Source organism: Scomber japonicus, chromosome 9 (genome assembly GCF_027409825.1).
Source record: "Scomber japonicus isolate fScoJap1 chromosome 9, fScoJap1.pri, whole genome shotgun sequence".
Classification (NCBI taxonomy): domain Eukaryota; kingdom Metazoa; phylum Chordata; class Actinopteri; order Scombriformes; family Scombridae; genus Scomber; species Scomber japonicus.
In genome coordinates, this window is record NC_070586.1 from 22,188,696 (window position 1) to 22,211,884 (window position 23,189).

Here is a 23,189-nt window from a genome sequence, read left to right on the forward strand (position 1 = left end):
GTCAGGGCATACAATTAGCACCAGCCACCAGCCAAAAATATGCAAGTGGTTGGTAAAATATGACCTTTCATTAATCATTTGGCCAGTGGACAAAAATATAAATTTTGCACCCTGAAAACAGCTTTAATTTGTAGCACAGTTTATGCATTTGGCAGCTGATATCACACAAAAGATGCTTATTTCATTTACATTTGATTTGATTTTTTAAAACAAGTTTAAATACAAAATGTAGCGTGCAGCATTTAGTACTATCATGACTATAAAATGTGTCTTAATGACAGGATATTATACTGCTGGGACAATATATAAATCTGTTTGATTATGTTTTAGGTATTTAAAAGTCCTTGCTTATTTATTTTCACTGTTTACTGGGCTGAAATTGGCTTTTCTTCTTCTTCTTTTTTTCTCCTCTTTGCTTAGTTTAACCAATAAGCTGTACTGGACACACAAGTAGCGACAAACAGTCGATGACATGATGACACACTTGCACAATCACTCGACTGTGCAGAAAAACAGACACCTCTCTTCTCTCTCAGGCCTACGTGGCAGCGCCTGGAGCTGTGTTGACATTTGAGTTCTCTTTCAGGACTAATCCTGTGGCTCTGCTCACATGGGGTCAGGGGGAATGCTGGGGTTGCCATGGCAACCCCTGTTGATGGAGCGATCGAGCTCTGGGAGAGACGAGCAGAGGGAGGGGCGGCTACGACTCATCAGCATCACGATCTCTCTCTTTCCATCATCCTCACTCCTTCAAAACGCAGCTTTCTCCTTCCACCATCCTGCTGCTCTGCAAATCTGAATCACTTTCACTCTCACTGCTGTTACTACAGTCACTGTTAGCAGGGTTTTACTTCATCCTTGCAATGAAAGTGTCATCATATCCATCAACCTTCAGGTTTTGTTTTGTTATCTAACATATGTCCTCAAGATCTCTGAATCTTTATTGATCTTTTCTTTTTTCCTGTCTTCCTGCAGTTTTTCACTTCATCTCTTTATGCTGCTTTTTCCTCACATCATTATAAGAGCAAGAAGCTAAATGTCAGAACAAAGAGTTACATTAAAAGGTCTCCAAATATAGTTCATCCTCCTTACTGTCTCATCATTAGTGCTAACTAGTCTCCGATGGCAAAAGTGCAAAGAAAGCAACTCCCAAACCTTTGCACTTTTCTTAGCTACTGTCTAACCACAGTCTCTGCAGCTGCAATCTTACAGTCTTATTCACAAAGAGAGAAGAGAGGAATCTCCCTCAGTTGTCCCTCTACTCTTTTGCAGTCAAGATGGTAGCAAAGCTAACAAAAACAGGGATTTATTCATCTCCTATCATGCTTAACTTTAGTGGATCATGACACATTGGGTATGGTATTAACTGCAGATGCCCCAGTGCAAGATAAGATCAAACATTTCTAAGGATGTCAGTGTTTGAGCCACGACAAAGGTCAAAATGTGGTCTGCAACAGATTTGTTTTTAGCCAATTGCTGGAAGTGGCTTTTGCTGCAGTTCTTGATCATTTACGGCTCCTACCAGATGGTTCAGAGCGGTGAGGAGTCAGCGCTGTAAAATGTGTTATAAAATATGTTGATTGTGAATCACTGCAACTATGAGGTCCTCAAGCATAGAGTCATAAATGTGCACAAAAAATATTAGACCCGGTCCAGTAGTATTCGAGATTAGCTGCGGACAGATACACAACAAGGACAACAGAGACAAAAATATGAATTGTGAGACCTACCACTTATTTTGTAAAATGAAATGTTTATTCTGAATCATTTCCCCACAAACAGCAGTTTAATGTGCTGCGAGGTAATGAGCATCATGACAGCAAGATCACTCTGGTCCCTTCTGGTAAAAACAGCCAATGCACTAAATTGCCTCTAATCAGCCTGTATCTGTGGCAACTGAGTGCATTAAGAGACTCTTGGACACTGACACACAGCTGACCAGCACTTCACTCAGAACAGATCTCAGGAACACAAAGTCTGAATATGTGAAATGCTGAAATGGTTATTGGATGATTTGATAAGTCAATAAGACAATCCCCAGATTAGCTAATAACACATTTGAAAATAATTTTATCATTATCAATACTTAGTTAAAAGCACATATTTGCTCATAAGTGCTTCTGATAGGTGAACATTTTCAGCTTTGCTTCATACCGTGTACTAAAATCCTCTCTTTGACTGTAGTTCAGACAAATTAGGCAATTATCAGACATCATTTTAGGCTTTAATAACCTGGATAGTTGGAGCTACTTATTAATATTTGACATTTCACTGACACAATGACTAATCACTTAAATGCTCAGCAATCAGCAATTAAAACAGCCATTAACTGCTGACCTGAATATGTATGATGGTTCACTGCAGTTCAAGTTCATCTATCTACATATATTATTTGATATCATTTCATAATTTTCTATGATCTTAAAATAAGCAGAATATTCATTTCATCAGCTTTTTAGATAGTCTTTGTTTGGCTGAAGAAACATTTGCACATTGTCAGAAATGTAGTTTACCTTGAAATATGTTTTGTACCAGTAGGATGAAAGAGTCTTAATATGTCAAAAACAGCTGTTGGGACTATATTTCAGCTCATTTCAACTGATTAAGCAGCATTTCTAACTTTCATTTGACCCTGTTTACACTGGTGTTACACTTGGTTTTAAAATGTGTCTCAGATGATCAGATTACAAATGGACAACACTAAATACAAGTTGGTTAGATTTAAGCATGAGCAGTAGTGAGGTGGTTAGGGTCAGGGATTGAGGGTTGCGTCATCCTACTCCACCGAAAAGGACCTAACAGGAAAATACGTCATCAATGCAAGACATAGTGTTTGTTTGGTGACAAGGCCAAATTACTTCTCAACAGTTGGAATAGCTCATAGCCTACATGGATATTAGTTCTTGAAACATGTTTGTCTTCTTAGCTGGTCTGTGTGAAACATCAGACGAGGGTCTCTTCTCTTCTAGCAGAAGTGACGTAGGTAGTAACGAAATCCAAACACAAGTTGTCAGAGAAGCATTTTAAAACTAAGTCCTGTGGTTAGGACAGTAAAATAACTGAGCTGTACTGTCTTGACCGGGTTCAGATGTGTAAAGTAGATACATGTTTTTTTGTTTTGAATGCAAAATTGCAACAATATTTCTTGCATCACTATCAGAATTAAGTGAAGCTGACTAATGAGAAAGGTACTAAAGCTGGGGGTTCATTTCTAAAGTTGAATCAAATTAATTCAAATCTGTCCACTGCAGTAGAAAGAATCAGAGAGAAAGGAATCTAAAATCATCAAGATTCATATCTGAAACTTAGAGTTTAAAACAGAGGCTGCAAGGAGAGGAAAGAGCAGCTCATAACTGGTGGGGATCAGCAATTCAATTAATTAATTAATTCTGATCTATCAATGAAAGCTAAAATTGTTTCTTATTTGTGTGACTTTTCATGGATTCACAACTCAAAGTCAGTGGAGATATTTTCTTATACATTCCCTCCACAGTGTCTCTATGGTTCAGACTACTACTGGGCGGCTCATCAAAGTAGCCATGATGTTGGAGGCTAACTGTTCCCTGGTGAGCTGGCTGAGCTGCTCTCCCATCGTACACACACTCTCATCTCTTAACAGACCACAGCTGAACAAAGACATGTAGTAACAAGAGCTACTATGAGGATCACAGGAGGAGTAAGGAGGAGGAGGAGGAAGCTGGCTGACAACAAAACAGAGAGTGGAGAGGGTCATCCTGAGCTGCTACGTGTCCAATGGGATGTAAGATAATAGTAAAGAGAGATTCCTCAGACTGACCGGCGGCTGTTGAAACCACTAGAAAAATGATCCAGTGGATACATAAAAATGAACACTAACATGAGCTAGTTATTGGGGACATAAAGCACATGCAACGCTAAAACATAAAACACATTAAAAACACTAAAACATTGTGTAATAAAGTCTTTCCATCACATAAAAACCTATGCTCTGTGACAAATTATTTTCATAACACTCTAAGAAACTGTAAAAAGAGATTTTGGGTAAGCTGATTACTGGGTGGGAAGCATGTCCAATATCATTCACTTAGTGGTTTTAATAAGCTTAATAGTTCTCCTAATTACTTTCACACTTTGAGATGATGAAAATTCAAACTAGCTGAACTTGGACATCACAAGGAACCAACTCTATCTTCAAAGACCCAGAAAGCACAAACATCTTCACACTCTCACTTTCTCTCCAGAAGAGAGAATTCACGCTCACAATGGTGTGCAGGAATTCTTTCTTCTCGTCTGTGGACGTTTGCAACTATGCACCTGTCTACAAGAAACTGAAGGTGTGTACGAGCCTTTACAGAAAGATTTCACTTTCTCTAACATTCTCACTACCTTTATCTTGTAGTGAAACTGTGACTTACTCAAACATAGGCTTAAACCTTAATGTCTCAATGTCTGTTACTAAATATAGTGGTGTCGCCCACTGTGACAAGTCTGCAATAGCGTACAATTATATTTTCACAATATAGAGTGGACAAGTCTTTAGAGATCTAATAGCACAGATAGTCATTATAGTTTCTCCTTCTTACCACTCCCCTCTCACATGTTACCCCATGGTACGAGGAGACGATTCATTCATTTGCACAATTTTTCACAGTAATGAGAATCATGGGATGTTTACTGTGAAAATGGTTTCCGGACTCAAATATGATTTGAGGGACTTTACTGTAATTCAAAATAAATTAAAAAGTAACAATTATTGAGCCTTCTATTATGTCTTTGTTGAACACATGGTCTCCAAATAGTAAAAATAACTCAATTTCTGCAGGCTGAAAGTCATATTATTCACACTGATATCCTCAGATATATTCTGTTGCTGGTTACAGCTCTGGACTGAGCCAGACATCTGACAAGTGTGAGCGCCTGCATGTGGGCAGTGTGCTTCGCACAGTAATCATACTGCACTGTATCAGTGCCATGTGGAGGCAAGAACAATAACAGTTGGTGAAATAATGAACTTTAAATGTAACATTAATTATAAACTTGCACAAATGTTATGTTGATGATGTGGAACTTTGCGTCACTGGAACCGACAGCTTCTTCATAGGGACATCTAAAATTTCAACTTTCTTCCCTGTTTAAGAAAAGTTTTTTACAATTATTATCATCATCATCATCATCATCATCATCATCTGGGACTTGCTGGATTAAGATTCTTGATACACTATGTTTTCTCTGATTCACAATCCTCATCTCAAATTTTAAAATGCTTTAACCTTATTTCAGTTGAGGATCAAAGGACAGAGGCTGTTGTATGTTGTTCAGATCGTAAAGCCCTCCGAGGCAAATTTGTGATGTGTGATTTTGGGCTATATCATTTTAATTGACTTGACTCAATAATATATTGAAGAACTGCTGCCAGCTTTACTCCACATTATGTTGATGCAAAGTAAGCTAGACTGTAGACCAACAAGTCTACAGAAATAAATGACAATACAATGAAAATTAAATAAGACTAAATGTCTACAGACATACTAGCGGCTCTGTGAGGCTTTAGTTATAAGCACAGCTGATGATGATAGCGATGGAATTATTTTGGCAGGTATTTGGTCATAAAACTAAAGCATTGGACAAAATTAAATTTTGACGTGATAATGGTGCTATGTATGGAGAGATAAGGTATCACCAAAGTTATTTAAGTCATCCAGAAGGGGACATGAATGTGTGTGACAAATTGTGTGCCAATCCATCTTGTAAATGTAAAAGTTGGACTGCAGGACTTAAATGTATGAACGCCCGTTTCATTCAAGCACTTGAGAAATGAGTTCACACAATGCTGATTAAGTCTATCACTGCCAGGTAAATTTGCTTTGAATTTCACAGCACACAAATGTTTTTAAATCTGTTGTCTGTTGTGACTGGTAGTGATCAATTTTACATCAACCAGCATTGATTGGTTTGCAACTGTCTACCGTGGTGGACTGTCCTTGTGAGCATTTTCTCCATAGACCTCCATTGTAAAAGAGATGTCTGTAAAATTAGCGACACCCCAAACTCTAGACAAGGTCAATTATGACTCTTTCTGTGAATTTTTGTGGAGGTTTTATATTGTAAATCTTTCCTCAAGATAAGAAAAGCAATTTAAATATCTGTGATGCCACCACAGTATACAGTCTAATGGCCAGAAGGAAACTTGCGGATGGGGCCAATGGGGGAAAACACACTGTGCATATATAATCAATAGGCCGCACAATGCAGAAGCTAGAAACTTTTTTTGGTGTATGCGCCAGCCACACAAAGTTCTGCACTGCAGGTTTAAGATAATTCAAACTCTAGACTGCTTGTGCTGCTACAGAAAGGGGGAAGCACCATTACCCACCAGGTTAAAATTAATCAGATATCACATATAATAACTAGCATACTGAAGGTCACAAAATAAAGACTGCAGAGCTCCCTGGTGTTCGAGTGGTTAGGGCATATGCCACATAATCGCAGTGTCCCTGGTTCGAATCCGGCCAGGGACCTATGCTGCAGGTCATTCCCCTCACTCTCTCTTTGATTCCTGTCAGCCTCTCTGCCAGTTACTTACTAAGCATGAAAAGGCCAAAAATAAATCTATAAAAAATTAAAATAAATAAAGACTGTGACATAAAGGCAAAACAAGTTACAGATAATAAACCTTGCAAAGTTTCAAACTGTGATTACTTTGAAATAATACTTTATTTACACAAAGTCATGAGTCATACCAAGAATGACTTCAAATGAATGACTTCAGTGTGGCAGAACTGTTCAAACTGAAGAGGCTGTAAATTAAAGTGTGATTAATTTGTATGTTTGGTTTACTCACCACAAAAGGACACAATATGGCTGCTGTCTTCGTGAACAAATTTCCTGGTGACTGCTTCCTCCATAATCTGCTTCACCTGTCAATGACACGGGAGATGCCGGATGACTCATTCATTAATATGCCACTACTGGTACACACATACACACACACACCCAGGCTGTGAGGGGCTTGTTGGTGAGAGTTTGCTTGAGTGATTAACATATTTCAAAGAATAATCAGGAGATTTGATCAAACTTATGCACGTCTGTCTGTAAAAGCTGAGGGTAACATGATGTCAAGAGAGTATGAACTGTGGTTGAAGTTACAGGGAAGAAAAACACAGAGTGGGAAGAGTACATGTTAAGTTGGTGGATGAGTCACCAGCTCTCATCCCAAGGACCTGTACTGAGAATTGGAGGTGGTACATTTGGGGTGTGTGTGGGGGGGATAAAGGGAGGGGAGGGACATTCATCCATCACAGACCCCTTTTCTGAACAGTTTATAATCCTCAGTGGGAGCAATTGATTCTATTACGTCAAACGCTGATGACATCCTCTGCATGCACCCACAACTTCTTTTAAAGCATATGGAGAAGGTCAGGTACACGTGCTCAAAAGGCAATGCTCATTAGTTAGGTTTTGTCGTCACGGCGATGTGCCCTTCTCCCCGCTAACCTGACAACAGCTACAGACCAATAGTTAAAGAAGACTGATAAATCAATCCCTGCTGTGGCTATGGAGATATCCCCCTGTGTGGACATCGCTCTGCAATCTGCACGGGGAATATCAACCTCCGGACACAGCCACACAGATAGCTGTAATTTCCTGTCGAAATGAGTCTGTCCACAATGACCATATTACACAAAACCACTGCCAAGTTCAGTTTCTACACAAATGCAGATACACACAAACACATGCACAGATGTTCACTCCAGTGGTCCAAGTGCCTTCAGCCCCATCTTTAAACCAGTTTTCCAATCTAAACATTGATTCAATCTTTCAGTGCTGAGAGCAAATCTTTTCTCTGTGAGGCAGGCCAGTAGTCATGAAGCAGTCGGCTGTCCTCTAACAATATTAGTTTTCATCGTTTCATATTTACAGCCCAATCATAAAATGCTCCAGGATATTCTCTCTTTAGGTTAAATATTTCACTATGGCTCAATTTATGGACCAAAGAGCATTTATGATATCTAGTTAACCCACTCTACACAGATGGGATGGTAGGATGTCAAGAATAAGGATAAAATCTTCTAGCAGTGTATATTTAACTTTTTTTTATTGATATATCCATGCACAATGATTTAATCAAGAAAATAATCACCAGATAAATCAATAATGAAAGTAATGCAGCTCTAAAAATCAGCAATTATGAAATGTAATGAAATCTGACAGCTTACAATTTTCTTCCATCTCACAGTAGATATCACATCAACTATACTATAACACTAAACTTAAAAGGCTAAATAGACACAAGTAAATCCATACACATCCATAATTCCATATGGAGTTTATTTTTGTCTCAAAAAAACAACATCTAAATAAAAGGAGAACAGAACACACTAGAAACTTTAGAAGATTTTGGATTTAAGTGTGACACACAAAACAACTTGTTCTGTGTAGGTGCAGAGAAGAATTTGCCAACTGAGTGCTGATCGCACCCTTATTATTAATTCAAGATGAGGATCTAAACCTTTACTCCTCAAAAAATGAACAAAAAGGTTTACAAAACATTATCAAACAAAAGTGCACAGAACATTGCACCCCTGAAAACTTTTGGATCTTAAAAACTTCACTAATTAGACAGCAGCCTTTATCCAAAGTTGGCCTGTTGGCATCAGTAGCATTGTTATATTCGGCATCAACAGAAATGATTCATTCTGCCAACTCAACAGAGACAGCTTCAGTCTGATGTGATGCACATCCGCTCTATTCATGATCAGACTTATATAAAGCCTGCATGCACACACACACACACACATATATACATATATATATATATGTGTGTATGTATGTATATGTATATCTATGTATATGTATGCATGTATGTATGTATGTACGTATGTATGTATATATATGATGCTGGGGAAATTTATGCATCAGCTTTCTCACTGATTGCACCTGACATACAAATGACATACTGATTGATTTGCCAACTTGAGGATGCAGACTCCTCCCTGAGTTTCAGCTGCTGTGTTTTCTCATCTCTCTCATCTGGGCTACAGAACAGGTCTCGGAGGAATTTATATCGCAAAGTGTCGAAGCACAGACAACCTGCAGGTTTCTATGGAGACGGCACGTGTCGCACAGTGGATCACTTCCGCCTAAGGAGATGCGTCAACAGCATTCATTCATTTCTGAAATAAACAGTAACTAACAATATCTAAAAGCACTCTGCCTTCGTGATTTCAAAGACTTTCCAGCCATGTAGAGCTATCATGTTTTAGTTTAGTATCATTAAAACATATTCTAGGAAAAAAAAACACACAATTTAGAGCAGCTATACCAAACTAAAACACTACCACACAAACTAGATTTCCACAAGATTTCACATATACAACAGTGTGCGTGACGTGACAAGTCATTAAATGTCTGTTGCAGCAACAAAGCCTGATGAATCTCCTCTAACTAACCACTGCAGCCTGAAGGCATCAGCCAGAGTGATAAAAAATCTTCAGAGTATTCCAATTAACTCCTGCAACAGCAGAGCCAAGAAATAAGAGCCAGAGAGAGAGCCCCATCCATTAACATCCACCCTTCATTATTCATCATCTTTGTGGCCACTGATGAACAAGAGGAACGCACACACAATGGAGAAAAGACAGAAGAAAAACCATCACTGTTATGTGTGTTAATCCATGCGCATGGAGCTGCAGTTTTCATTTAAAGTTAATAGCCGCAGTTACACATTTGAATTATGATGATATTATTTAGAATAACAATTTGAATGAATGAACAGACTGATCAGCTATTAAAAAGGGTCAGTGAACATGATCCCACCACTAAATCAATGCACCACAACACAACCTGAAACAGTGGACACAACAGTCTCATCATAGGGCCTATTTAGGCCCTGTGATTGTGACATACAGCAGTTGCCCAGTTCTCATGGGTTTATAGATGTGAGTATTTTGAGGGCTTCTTCTTCGCTTAATCCTGATGAGACTGTTTTGTCAACCAAAGTTAAATCTTAACTCTCAGTCAAATGAGCATGTACAAATAAAGAAATCCTCCACCACTGATGAGCATGTATGATTATTCCTCTGTAAAATATGTGTAAGTAAACTGATTTTCCTATCCTTATGAAGACAGTGCCAATAAGTTATAGGCCCAGGAAGGAACTTCAAAGTCAACGGCACCGGTTATGTTTAAACAGATTTTTAAATATTGCGAATTATGAAGTTTTTCAGCTACCTCTGGTTGCTAGGGCTAAAAAGAACCAAACTGAATGAGTCTGAATCTAATGGGGAGGAGGAAGATGTAAGAAAAATGAAGAAGCCTTCGCTGAATTGATAAAGATTTTGGATGAAAAAAGTATTTCCCTGTTTATGAGAGAAGCAGCAGACAATGAGAGATAAGCCTTGAAGATATTGAGGGATCATTAAGCAAGTAAAGGGAAGCCATGCATGATTAGCCTCTAACACAGATGTAACAACTCTCCAGAAAGCCAATGGGTGTTACAGACTACATCATTCATGCAGAGACAGCTATATTACAGCACTGAGAAATGCTGAATAGACTCTTAGAATTGAGCTGTTGATTGTAATGATTCTGAAAGGTATGCCTGAATCATTTAAGCCATTTACCATCCACATAATGACGGGCCTGCCCATTGGTCCAAATACTCATTATTCCGAAACACCATTGGTTTGAAAAATGTCCCATTGGACCAGAAGCCCATTAGTCTGATGGCCTGTTATCCCAAAAACAAAAGCCCCTTGTTCTAGAGCCCCATTGCTCTGAAAATATGTACTATATGAGTTGCTGGAGTTCAGTGACTGCTGCCCTTACTACCTTCCAGACTGTTAAAATATTGCTCAATTTAACAGATTTTGGTTCCCCATTATACAGATACTCATGTGTATAAATCATGTGTATCATTTTGTTTGACTCTTAGATTTACTAAATCAGAGTTCACCTGTGTGAAACACGACATCAACAGAAGACCACAGTTATAAAGTCTGTTTTGTCAGGTAATTAACATTATCAGTGTGATAACCAATAATAATGCAATACCATCATTTATGGTTAAGCATTCCAATCAGGTTACCTTTGTCATCCTTAGCCTTTAACTGATTTACTAAAGGTCTGCGTGTGTAAAAACGTGTGCAAACTTGACATCACCTGCAAAAAATGTGCAAGCTGATCTACTAACGCAGTTTACTGAGGTTTGCATCTTTCAACTGTGTAAGATATACGTGCTGTCCATTTAGTACGTTTGCCATAATGAATATGCAAGGTGGGGCGTTTCAACCCCAGTGTGCAAAATACAGGGAGGAGAAAATGCAAATATGTTATTTAGCACGCGCATTGTGATTTACCAAACCTGAAGGTAATTTTACTGACGGTGACTGCGTCTATAAATAATATCTTTGAAGGGCAGGTATTAACCGGCTGATCATTGCCCTCAGATGACTACTGTTACTGTGGAGAGGAAGAGGAGGAGAAGGAGGCACAATGACAGAATATATACAGGACGGAGTTTTTCCACCTGTATTAATAATAATAATAATAATATAAATAATCTCCCATATGTCGGTTTTTCTGGTAATATTGTTATAACTATATATATATGTGTTGACCTCTTCCACTAGAACCTGATCACATTTCATTTTGCGCTTGCGGGCTTTCTGCTCGTCTAAACTCTCCAGAAGGACACACAAACCCCTCATTTAAAGTACTGCTGTCTCCACCCTGTTGCACCTGTTTTCATTTACGCAGTTATTCTTAGTAGATCACCAGCAAAACGCACGCAAACAAAACGCGCAATCTATTGCACCGTGCACGCAATTTAGTACCCACTATTTAGGATCTTAGTAAATTAGGCCCTTAGTGTATTCTTTATCTTATGTAAAAACCGGTCTTGCAGTTCACAAAGAAATGTATTATAATCACATACTTCAATACAAGGATGCTCTTTCCTCAGCCAAGACCACATACTACTCAACCTTAATCAGGACAGCTGATGGGAACACTAGAGCCCTATTCTCAACTCTCAACAATATTCTGAAACCACCTGATGCTCTACCACCTCACTTACTCACAGTTACACAGTGTGATACCTTCATGACCTTCTTCAATGCCAAAATTGAAAATATCCACCAGACACTGACTGCTACAAATAACTCTGCATCCTCTCTGCACTGTGGGCCTACATCTTCCTTCAGCTCTCCGCTCGCCAGCTTCATACTGCCAACTGTCTCTGAAATAACTGGTCTCATTCATAAATCCAAGTCATCTACCTGCCAGTTAGACCCCCTACCTACCCACCTGGTAAAAATCTGCCTACCTGCCCTGTCCGCGTTAATAACTGACATCATTAATTCCTCTCTGACTGCTGGTGTTGTTCGCCGATCCGAATGACTTGAACAACTTCCGTCCCATCTCAAACTTGCCATTTCTCAAAAATAGTAGAAAGAACTGTTGCAGCTGAGGTCCACACCCATCTGTCTGACAACAACCTCTATGAACAATTTCAGTCAGGCTTCCGTCCCCTCCACAGCACTGAGACAGCCCTAGTGAAAATCATAAATGACCTCCTGATGGCATCGGACTCTGGACTTCTCTCCATTCTGGTTCTCCTCGACCTGGGCACAGCTTACGACACCGTTTCTCATGACATCCTCCTGGACAGGTTAGCCTCCATTGGAATAACTGACATCCCTCTGGCTTGGTTTACATCATATCTCTCTGGCTGCACACAGTTTGTTCAACTCAAGAACCTGAGATACAGCTCCTCTCCAGTCGATAGTGGTGTTCCCCAGGGCTCTGTCCTTGGCCCCTCCTGTTCATTATTTATCTTCTGCCTCTTGGTCACATTCTCAGGAAATTTGACATACAATTCCACTGTTACGCTGATGATACCCAACTCTATCTTTCCACAAAGCCTACTTCCACTCTGCCACCCATAGCTCTATCCGACTGCTTACTGGAAATTAAATCATGGCTCTCACTCAACTTTCTTAAACTCAACGGCGAAAAAACTGAGGTCCTCATCATCTGTACCCGATCAACCTTAGCAACACTCAACACTTTCAACACTGTCCATCAACAATTCCACTGTTCCTCCATCCCCTCAGGTAAAGAGCCTGGACAGCACATTATCTTTTGAAGTCCACATCAATAACGTTACTCGGTCTGCATACTTCCATATACGCAACATCAATCGTCTCCGTCCCTCACTTTCACCAACCTGCACTGCTATCCTGGTAAACACCCTGATCACATCCCGTCTGGACTACTGTAACTCTCTCCTCTTTGGTCTTCTGTGGCTTAGGGTTAGGGTTAGGGCTTCACAAACTCCAACTGGTACAGAACACAGCCGCTCGTTTCATAACTAGAACTCCCTCTATTGAACACATCACTCCCGCCCTGCAGCAACTTCATTGGCTCCCTATCAAATCCTGCATTGGCTTCAAGATTCTACTCCTCACTTTCAAGATCCTTCACAACCTGGCACCATCATATCTCTCTGAACTATCTCCCGATCCTCCTCTGCCAACCAGCTCTTTGCCCCATCTGCCAACTTAACCACCATGGGGTCAAGAGCCTTCAGCCGATCTGCCCCCCGCCTATGGAACTCTCTCCCACCAGACATTTGCACTTCTGACTCTGACTCCACCTTTAAATCCCGCCTGAAAACGCACCTATTCAGAGTGGCATACTATGTCTCACACTAACTATGCAATCACGTTCTTGTTTATTTATTGTACTAATGCACTTTGTAGTCACATTCATATTTATTCTTTATCTTTGCACTAAATGTCACCTGATTTATACTGTTTGATGTACTGTTGTTGTGTTATATGTGCCTTGTAAGGTGTCCTTGAGTGCTTTGAAAGGTGCCTTTAAATAAAAATCTTTATTATTATTATCATTATTATTATTATTATTATTATCATTATTATTATTACTAAAATATAATTATGTTGAATGGTGTAACAACACTGTCGTTAAGGTCTTGTAAGGTTTGTGCACAAGAGCCACTTGGTAAGGGTTAGGGAAAGACATCGTTTGGTTTAGAATTATCACTTGCACATCAAGATACAGATAGATATTTAGAGCAGAAAAGTCCAGGGAGAGTGTGTAATTTTTGTAGCAACAGGCCTTTGAAGAAGTTGGCTTTTGGTCCAATGGGAAGTTTTTCAAACTATTGAGGTTTCGGAATAAGGTGCTGCCAGACCAATGGCATGGCATCCATAATGCACGGTGATAAGATGATAACTTTTAATGAGGTCAAAGCCACGTCGAGTAATGACTGCACTGAAACAAAAGGGCTGACAAGTTGATACAAAAGCAATAAACAGTGAAGGGCATCAGGTGAATAGAATGCGGACAAATGCGTTGTACATACTGTCATATGCAAAAGACACTTTCTCTGTCAAAGAGTCAATGGCATCAGTCAACTTCTGACAAAAGTGTGACCAGCTCATCAACAAGGATGTTACCATGTTCGACGTCAAAGAGTATGATAGACTTTACTATCTTAACATTGTAAATGATGAACATGATGAATGATGGGTGTTTAATGTTAATACTGAAACATGGTGAAAAATTCACTGTAATTATGATAATGTGTCAAAGCTGGAATATAAAAGAGGGAATGTAAGTCAAGGGTAAGATTGATAAGTCTAGTCTCAACTGTGAAGCCCGCACAAAAGGGGAATTAGCTCAGAGCTGGAACCAAGAGCCTGATGAAAGAGTAAAAGCAGAACTTGAGACTGTACACACAGATTTGGCTGGCCATATAGAGTCAGAGGCTAAAGATGGGTTTAGATACACTCTAGCATTTGCTGATGATTTTTTAGGAGCAGTGTCTGTGTAATTTCTGAAAGCAAAGGGTGATACTGTCAAAGCCACTAAAACATTAATTGCTGACTTAGCCTCTAATGGCTCCAGTCATTGCTCAGTGAGCTTGTAAGTTGCACATAAGACATAAGACTTCAGTACCTTACTCAATCAAAATCAAACCACTGGGAGAAACTGGAAAACACTAAAATGGCAAGATGCATGCTACTCAAGAGCAATATACCAAATAAGTTATTGACAAATGCGGCAGGTGCTACAAGAAAAGTGGACGACAGACTCCACACTACACATTTACATGGAGGTAGGCTTGTAATAACAGACAACTGGAGATACCGACCTACTGAGGGTTTTCTTAATGCACAGTAGTTACTTGAACTGTGGCAAGAACAACCACGAACAAACCTATACCTCTTAAATTTTGTCAAGGACAAACTTTACTGGAAATGATGGTCTCCCCCCATTCTCCCCTTAAGATTTTGCAGGGTTTTTTTAAACTCTCTTATTGCTTCCACCAAACAATGATGATCTTCATGAGAAGAGATTTGTATCCCCCATGCATGCCAACAGCCAAGATGGTTGATCAAAGCTCAAAAGAGACACAAGAGCCTAAAATAGAAACTTCAGAGAGTGACAATGACACTCAGACAGATTATAGTCTGAATTATGGAGAAATCAGAACATATGATCCTGAAAATGCTAACAGAAAACGAAAGGGTAATTCTGATCATTTGGTACATTTATCTAATTATTGCTGCCAATGATAGTGACTCACCCAATGTGAAAGAAATGTTGAAGGCAAATTCAAGATAAGGGGATCTTGGGAAACGTAAGCATTTCCTAGGTGTTGACTTTACACAGAGAGGAGGGGAAATAAAGATGATCAAAAAAAGGTGCATAACAAAGATACTGCTGATATTTGGTATGTCTGTCTGACTGTAAGACAAGGTTGACTCCATGTGAACATAAACAAAACTATGATGGTGAACCTTTTGATCCAACAAGATGTTATGAAGTATTAGTCGCTTGATATTGAAATGTATGAGACCAGAGCTAAGCTTGATGGTCAGTAAGCTGTCATAATACCCATTAGAGCCAAAGGAACAACACTAGATACCTGCTAAACATGTGTTGAGGTACTTGAAGGACACAATAAATGAGGAGCTGTGTTACAAGAATGGAGAAGAAAAACTCAAACTTGTATTATATAATGATACTGATTGGGCCGCAGATCAAAATAACAGATGATGTACAACAAGATACTGCTTTACTTAAACAAAAATGGTCATTTCATGGAAGACTACGAAGCAGCCAACAGTAGCTTTATCTACATGTAAAGCAAAATATATGGCACTGGCTGAACATGAACCAAGATGCAATTGCTCTGTCAAAGAAACCAGTATGTTGTCAGAGATGTAAACATGTGAACATCAGGTATAATTTGATTCAGTTTGAACGCAGCGATAATAAAACAACCTTTAAATATTCCCCAACAGCACACATAGCCTAGCCACATATCATGTTTTGACTAAGTCTGCAACAAGATCGAAAAATGTTTGGGTTATATTTTTGGAAGGTGAACTGCCAGACAGCTGTGAAGTGTGCAATTGATACAGCTGTGTTGAGTATGACTTTTACTATATACATGTAGGAGCAAGTGAGGGAGTTTAATTAAAGGCTAAGATGTTGTTAAGTTGTACACTGACGTCATGACCTATGATTGATGTATATATGAGCATGTGCAAATAAAGAAACCTTCCGGTTCAAGTAACAATGATGAGCACGTGTGATTATTCCTCCGTGAAATATGTGTAATTAATCTTTCCTACTCTAATGATGCCAGCGCCAACACAGGTAACCCCCCAAGGCTGCTGCATAGCTTCTGATGTTAACAGAAAAAGGAGGCTCCACATTCCTCATCCCGACAGACCCTTTTTTATTCTCATGTTGTACAAACCCTGGTCTGTATGTAATTTCTCTTTTTGGCAGTAATGCATCTCTCTGAGTACATTTATGACACATATATATTTACCTACAAAGGTCAAAAACTGTATGACAGTGTAATGATCTCTATCAGTATCTATGACAACAATAATATTTGATGGTTTCCCTGCAGCTGGTTCCTGCAGTATGACTCAACTCTATGTTAATGTTTTCTATCAATATGCTACCTGGAATCTAAAAATCTCAAGCAGAAAACAGCAACTATGGATTATCTGACACTCTCTTACAACTATCTTTAACCTTATCCTGACTAAGCGGCTACAGTCTGTAAAAAAAAGCAACGCAGGGAAGTAAATGATGCAGATCTCTGTGGCCTGTATGTATTTTAATAGTCTCTCATCCCCTCTCTCTCTCCTTTAGCAAACACAGGTGTGTATCTGTGTTTGTGTGCATGTGTGTGATATACAAAAGAGGAGCTCTATTAAGAGGTACGATCAGAAGAAGATAGAGAGACAGACACAGACAGAAAGGGGTTTTTATATCAAGGCTATGGCAAATATGAGATCTCATTCAAACCAATTTTGTGCCAGAAGGTAATTTTGCTGCCACAGACGTCCTGAACTCTCTGGATAATGGCCCACATCCAGGTACATTTGAACAGACTGGTGGCATATAACCAGCTGGACATGGAGAGTGTGAGAAAACTCAGCATAGAGACACCATATGGTATAACCCACACAGAGTAATAATAATCATAAACTAATGGGTAAATGGTACAAACAACAACAAAATCTATGTTTCCTTGAAAATGGATGGATACATTTAGGAATTGTCTAATATACACATTTGTTAATTCATCTAGATTAGTATTGCTTTTGTTTCAATTAATTCCTTAATTAAGTGCTATTTGGGAAAAAAGTGAGCTGCTATACTGACATGTTGTTTCATTGGTCCATTTACAGACTCATAATCGGCTGCATTCGTGATATGCAGTGAAAGAGCCACTGTGGATGAATTTCATCAAGGTCCTATCAGCACACAGGAGGCACAGTTAATCATAGGAAGAGTCTGGTTCTCACTGATAAGACTGCAAACAGGACTTGGAGAAAAAACAAATCTGATTAAAGTCTCTTCTTTCACAAGATCTGAGATGTGATCTTTATCTTTGTTTGTTGGGGAGAAATAAAGTCTTGTAATTTATGAGGTAATCTGAGATTGAACAAATAAAAAAAATCAATTGTTAACAGAATGAAGGTTTAAAAAAAACAACTGCCTGGTCTCGTGTAAATCTGGTCAGGAAGAGTGACTACGTAACAGCCTCTGGCCCATTAAAACTGATACTCAGGTTGTATTGGGAATTTCTAAGGTTTCACAGTGTTTCCATGTGTAAACATTAAGTTGAACACTACCCTGAACAAACAAAGGGAAACAAGAACCTCAACCAACGGACAACAAAAACACATGACTGCAGGACAATGGAGACACAATGGAGTGATCAGTCTACTGATATGTCATGCTGATATTAAGCTGTCATTAAAAATCAATTAAATATTCCCAGTTCAGTGGATGTGACAGAGAGAAATGTGTTTGAAGCTGAATTGGTTCAACTTTAAATATTTAATCACACTCCAGCTGAACACTTGAATGTGGTTCTGTTTAGTTCACTGCATGCAGACTTAACTTAGTTATAAGACAATCAATGGCTAAATGGAGATTTAATCAAAGCTTATGATGCGCAGTTTCAGGAGCGGGAACACACACCAATAACACCCCTTCCGGCTCCTATATAAACAAACCTAACCCTCTTCCCCCTCTTTCGCTCTTGTATTTGAGTTTGATGGTCGTCCCAGAAACAGATCGTACTTCCCGCATAATTGCACCTCCGTCTGGCCGCCTTTACATCCACAAACGGACCCCGACATCAGCAACTGAACCGCCGCCCACCCCCAATAATTCTTGCATAGGATGCATTCCCTATCAACCTCAGACACGTTAAACCAAAACTTCATTTTTACTCAGCGGCAACAACAGCCACTGGGTCTCCCGCGCTTCCGGGTTTTCGCCAAAGCCCGGATCAGCACACATGACGTCACAGAGCCCCGTATCCCCACGGCCACAGCCCCCCTGGTGCGGGCCAGGTAGTATTGTGCTACTCATTCTACTCAGACTTCTCAGTATTTATACCAACGGCACGAGACATCAGTTCTGCATCATACGTTATCCATCTCCACTACTTTGTAGTTAAGAATTCATAATTAATTTAAAGTCACTTCCACATTGTCTTTTTCCATTTACCAGCTGCAAGCTTCTCGTGCAGCTACTCTAACATCACTTTGCTATTGCACACCGGCACTTGCACATTACAAACACAGGGTTGCGCGTTGCTAGTACATCTAGTCAATCGTCATTAAAGCATCATCGGCCATTAAAAGCACCATGTCGCATGTTACTAACACAGCTTGTCACAAATACTAACCGAAATCACTCCGTATCGTCCACGTTAAAAGCACCGGATTGCAAACTACAAACACAATTTATCACAAATACAACTAACCTGATATTGTTTCTATATCATCAAATAAGCATAAGCACCCCCTGCAGTTTTCCTGCTTCAACCACAGCACTTCGCTTCAAACGGACTTCGGGCACTGGGATGCCTGCGACCCCTGCCGTGTTCTCACTACAACTGCATCGCTTCTCCTAGACAGGGACATCAGGCACCGGGATGCCTGCAACCCATGCAGTTGCCCACTACAACCGCAGAGTTTCTCTTGTCATGGACATCAGGTCCAGGATGCCTGCGACGCATGCCGTCTCCCCACTCGGACCGCAACGTTTCGCTTACTCGTGGACATCGGGTCCAAGATGCCAGCAACCCATGCCGTTTCCCCCCTCCGACTACAGCGTTTCGCTTAGACAGGGAAATCGGGCACCACAATGCCAGCGACCCCGTTTCCTTAAATCCAACAGCAGCGCAGCGCCTTGCTTAGACAGGAACATCAGGCACCCATGCCGTTTCTTTAAATCCAACAGTGGCGCTTCGCTTAGTCATGGACATCAGGCACCAGGATGCCTGCGACCTATGCCGCCTCCCCACTCAGAGCGCAAAGTTTCGCTTACTTGTGGACATCGGGTCCAAGATGCCAGCAACCCATGCCGTTTCCTCACTCCGACTGCAGTGCAGCACCTTGCTTAGATAAGGACATCGAGCACCGGGATGCTTGCAACCCATGCTGTTTATCTGTCCAACCACAGCACTTCGTTCCAACAGGAACATCGGGCACCGGGATGCCCGTAACCCCTGCCGTCTCTTCACTCCAATCACAGCACTTCGCTTAGACCAGAACATCGCCACCAGGATGCCAACGACCCCTGCCATTTCATCATTCCATCTGCACTACTTCAATTCGGCCAGGAAGTTTGATGTCAGCGACCCCATCATTTACTCAATCTAACCTTGGCTCCTTGCCTAGTTCGACAGCAGGCAACTTTTATCGGGGACATCCAGCTCTAGTTGCCACAGCAGCCTGCTCTAGTCAAGGCTCCTGGCACTGAGGGCTGCCAGCACTCTGCTTCAGCCGGGACATTCGCCACTGGGATACAAGCACCTCCGCTGTCTCCTCATCGAGGTACCAGGATCACCCATATTCGATTACACTGATCCCTGCAGCTCATTTCTCCCAGGCAGTGACACCGGGATGTCATTGCCCCCAAGCGCCACTCCCGCAACTTCAGCAGACAGAACCATGCAAGCCAATTTTGGGGGTTCCATGGTGGATGACCGTTTCCGCCAAATGGCCAGCTGAGACCACTCCCTTTCACACGTTTAACGTAACCTACCTGTCGTTCTATCCAGTCACTACAGTCATTTCATTATCAACGCCCCTTTCACACGTTCGCTGTAACCTACATTTCTTTCTATCGTCACTCCGTTCATTTCATTATCAAAGCCCTTTTCACACGTTCCACACAACCTACCTGTCGTTCTCTCTCGTCACTTCCACCATTTCATTTTCAACACCACTTTCACGCGTTCAACGTAACCTACATAATAATTATTAGTCACCATAATTATTTCATTATCGATGCCTCTCAGTGCCTCTCTTCATCTCCGAATTCAGACAAGCGCGTAATCATTCCCGGCTATACCAGCACATTCTCCACGTATCATCGTCGCACCATTGTTAAGATCGGCTCCATCTTGGTGGAGGTTTTTGGGGGTCCTCGCTGCCTGGGTGCTGCAGCGGATCCTTCTTATGGCCTCCCCACACCGCATCAAGAGCACAAATGGTTCATTCAAATCTTGTTAATAAATCTGTCAAATGTATCTCATTGGTGGTGTGGTCCTTGCTTGTGAAACATCAGAAAAATAAAATGGGTTAAACCACCCAAACTAGATATTCGGTAGAAATGCTGCTAAATATTTACACACAGTAACTGCCACATGTAGCTAACAGTTGGTTAGCTAACTGACAAAGCTAACAGTAGCAGGCTAATATGCAGTACAACTAGCTAATTTAGATTGAGTAGAAAAGGTCATTATAGTCATATATTTGACTTAACATGTTAATAGAGTGCTGTTTAATAATAATGTACACTTTTGTTGAAACATATTAACAATTATATCTCAAATTACAACACATGCCAATAATGTTAGCCCAAATAACAGTTAATTTAGGTTAGCTAAATCCTTAACCTCTCATTCACACATTCATAAACAAAAAATATTTATATCTTATCTTATTTTAACATGTGCCACACTTTGTGTTTATGTGAATGACTTTTGACTGATCAGCACTACAGATGTTTCTTAGTACCCAATTTACACATTATGAACATGCTGTGTTTAAGTATTGTATATTTGTATAAATAAGAATTTTCTCTTTTTTATTTTTTGGCTGTTTTGCAAATAAAAAAGCAGTAAAACAGCAGAAAAATTAACAAATCAACATAATGAATGCTCATCAGCTTGAGCTTTGCAGCATTACTACTGTTCATGTCTATCTTATGATGACAGACTTGATGTGACATTTCTAAAAAGTACGACCCTGATGTATGCAGTCACATTATATCATGTCATGGGACACAAAATCCTGGCACAGAAGTCTCTTTCTGTGACAAAAGAGCTCTCTGATAATTGACAGGGAAGAAAATCATTGAATGATCAATTTCCTTCTGTAGACTTATCCTAACCATAACTACTGAACCAAAAATGGGCTTTTTCCCAATTGGGGACACAGCTTTTGTCCTCAATTGGACAAATCACCCCCAATTAACTAGTCCTATAGTCTGAAATTTGTCCCCAAAAGCATTCTATGACACACATCACACATAAATATACACCTGCTTTATGTCTTACTGAAACCACCAAATATCTTGACAGAGAGCATCACAAACACTGGCTATAGTCAATCTGTTTCCTTCTGCTTCTTACTGAGCTGCAGCACAAACAGGGACCACTGAATAAGAAATAATGCTTTTTTAAAAAGCAAAGCAATCAATTGTACTACATTTACTATTAGTTTTCTAATATTTTAAAGAGGTAGATAGATAGATAGATTAATCTGTCAGGTATCATCATTAGAGAAAAAAAATGTACATTCAGTACAGACAGATAAGTATCCCACCAGTCTTAACCAAAGATCACCTGACAGCCCTCCCTAAGTGCAGTGTGAATTGTACAGCTTCATACAAACAAAACGTGTTTGTTTTTCCGACTCGATAACTGCTGAGCTGAAAACACCCACCTCCTTCTTGACTGTGCGCAGTAGCCTCTGACGGGTCTCAGCTTCTAAAATACAAACAGATTATTAGAATAAAAATATTTGTTATTTTTATTTTTTACAGTGGATCAAAACCAATCTGTTTCCACAATTACAAAGCACCTAAAACATAATGTAAATATGTCTATCATAATCTTTTGCTCCCACCTGCCATGATTGCTGCCATGGATCCTGTCTCCTGTCTGCAAGCAGCACCCCTCCCATCAGCTGAGTGCTGGCTGCTACACGGCGATGTGGCTCCACCTCCTCTTTACACACGCCTCTTAAAGACACATACAGTGTTTCAATTGGCTGGTATATTCATCAATATTATATATATATATATATATTATATATTATATATTATTCAATGGTGGTCCTAGCCTCAATATATCAGTTTACATTCAAAGTGAAAACAGCTCTGTAGCATTTAAAACAGCTTTGGTGTTGTCTTTGAAATACAGCAACTATAATTGATCTTTTTTTCTTGAATGGTTCAAATTAGTGCTGGGAAATATGTTGATATTATATTGATATCCCTATAAGACTAGATATCATCATAGATTTTAAAACAGTAATATCGTGATATGGCATAAGTGTTGTGTTTCCATGGTTTTAAATACTGCATTACAGTAAAGTGATGTAATTTTCTAAACTTACCAG

At 39.9% G+C, this 23,189-nt stretch overlaps 1 protein-coding gene across 2 annotated transcripts in view; it reads right to left on the reverse strand.

Moving 5' to 3' along the window:
- The window catches only part of sgsm1a (small G protein signaling modulator 1a), a 38,732-nt gene extending 15,993 nt beyond the window's left edge, over positions 1-22,739 (reverse strand). For both annotated transcript variants that reach the window (XM_053325223.1, XM_053325222.1), the window contains exons 1-3: positions 22,695-22,739; positions 22,512-22,555; positions 6,821-6,896 (exon numbers count right to left, since the gene is read on the reverse strand). In XM_053325223.1, coding sequence (XP_053181198.1) covers positions 6,821-6,896; positions 22,512-22,555; positions 22,695-22,713 — 139 coding nt within the window. In that variant the 5' untranslated portion in view covers positions 22,714-22,739. The remainder of the gene's footprint in view (positions 1-6,820; positions 6,897-22,511; positions 22,556-22,694) is intronic.
- Positions 22,740-23,189: the final 450 nt, after the last annotated feature.